Source organism: Helobdella robusta (genome assembly GCF_000326865.2).
Source record: "Helobdella robusta unplaced genomic scaffold HELROscaffold_3726, whole genome shotgun sequence".
In the NCBI taxonomy this organism is placed as follows: domain Eukaryota; kingdom Metazoa; phylum Annelida; class Clitellata; order Rhynchobdellida; family Glossiphoniidae; genus Helobdella; species Helobdella robusta.
In genome coordinates, this window is record NW_008704797.1 from 1 (window position 1) to 1141 (window position 1141).

At 33.4% G+C, this 1141-nt stretch overlaps 1 protein-coding gene across 1 annotated transcript; it reads right to left on the bottom strand.

Moving 5' to 3' along the window:
- Nucleotides 1-421: 421 nt before the first annotated feature.
- HELRODRAFT_93069 (hypothetical protein) lies at nt 422-1138 on the bottom strand (the record flags this gene model as incomplete). The annotated part of the gene is made up of 3 exons (XM_009023757.1): nt 422-630; nt 803-889; nt 1018-1138. Coding segments are annotated over 3 exons (417 nt in total), but the record flags the coding sequence as incomplete, so codon positions are not given.
- Nucleotides 1139-1141: the final 3 nt, after the last annotated feature.

The window sequence follows — 1141 nt, forward strand, 5'->3', positions numbered from 1 at the left end:
CCTTACAAACACACGTAACTTAATGCTTCACCCAACTTCATTAACCTGCATTAATCATATAACCAATTCTCTGCACACCTTGTCGCAAGCCTTTTATAAAACAATCAGCAAGTAAGCATCAGTTCATCGTGAGCATTCAATTGTTGGACCTGTCAAGAACTGCTACTATCAAAAGGAGAAGAAGAGGCAGACTACTGGCAACTTAACCAGCCATACTAAAGTCAACAATGCTAAATACTAATACTAGACAACAATACTAAACACTAATACTAAAGTTGAAATACTCAAGCAAGTTAATAATCTTATAAATTTGGAGTTTTTATCAATTGAAATATATAAAAACAGGAGAGTTTTTAAGGTTGATAAAAATATACATAACCAAGCATCTTGTAAGCACTACAAACCAGTTGTACAAATCATCTTAATTACCTAACTTAGGCAAATGGCTTTTATAATATAATCCCCCCGAAGTTGGTTTTCTAACTTTCAAATCAACCTTGCCCTTGTGTCCCATGCGGTAGACATTGGATAATGTTGGGTTGTTCTCCCAAACTACTTTAGCAACACTGTTGGATGATTCACTGCCCCAGTTCTGAATTTCAATGACTTGACCTTTACTACCAGGACCTCCTGAAAATGTCATCAATTGCTGATTATCATGAATGATTTTTGTAGTTAACTTTTACAACCTAAAAAAATTGACCATTAAATTATTATTTTGAACCAAATTATTTCAAAAACATGAAACTTATTTCTGTGAAAAATATATTCACAATAAACATGTGAGGAGAATTATTATAACCATCCTGATCATCCCAACTCCAATCAAAGCCCCTTTCAACGATGGACCCAACAAAAGCACCTGAACATTCAATCTTCTTCGATTTGGCTCGCGTGGGAAGTGGCTTTCTTTTTTGTGATACAAGTAGTAAAGTGTGATTGGAGTTATAATGAAACCAAATCAAAAAAAATATAAGGCAATAGGTCTTATAAATCAAAATATCTAAAGAAAACAACTTTCTAACTCGTAATTGATTTTATCAGTTGGTGTTTGTAGTCTGAAGAAATGATGGTGAACATCATGCTTATCAGACATGTAGCACTTTGTACATAAATTCACATTTATACACTTTGAGCATAT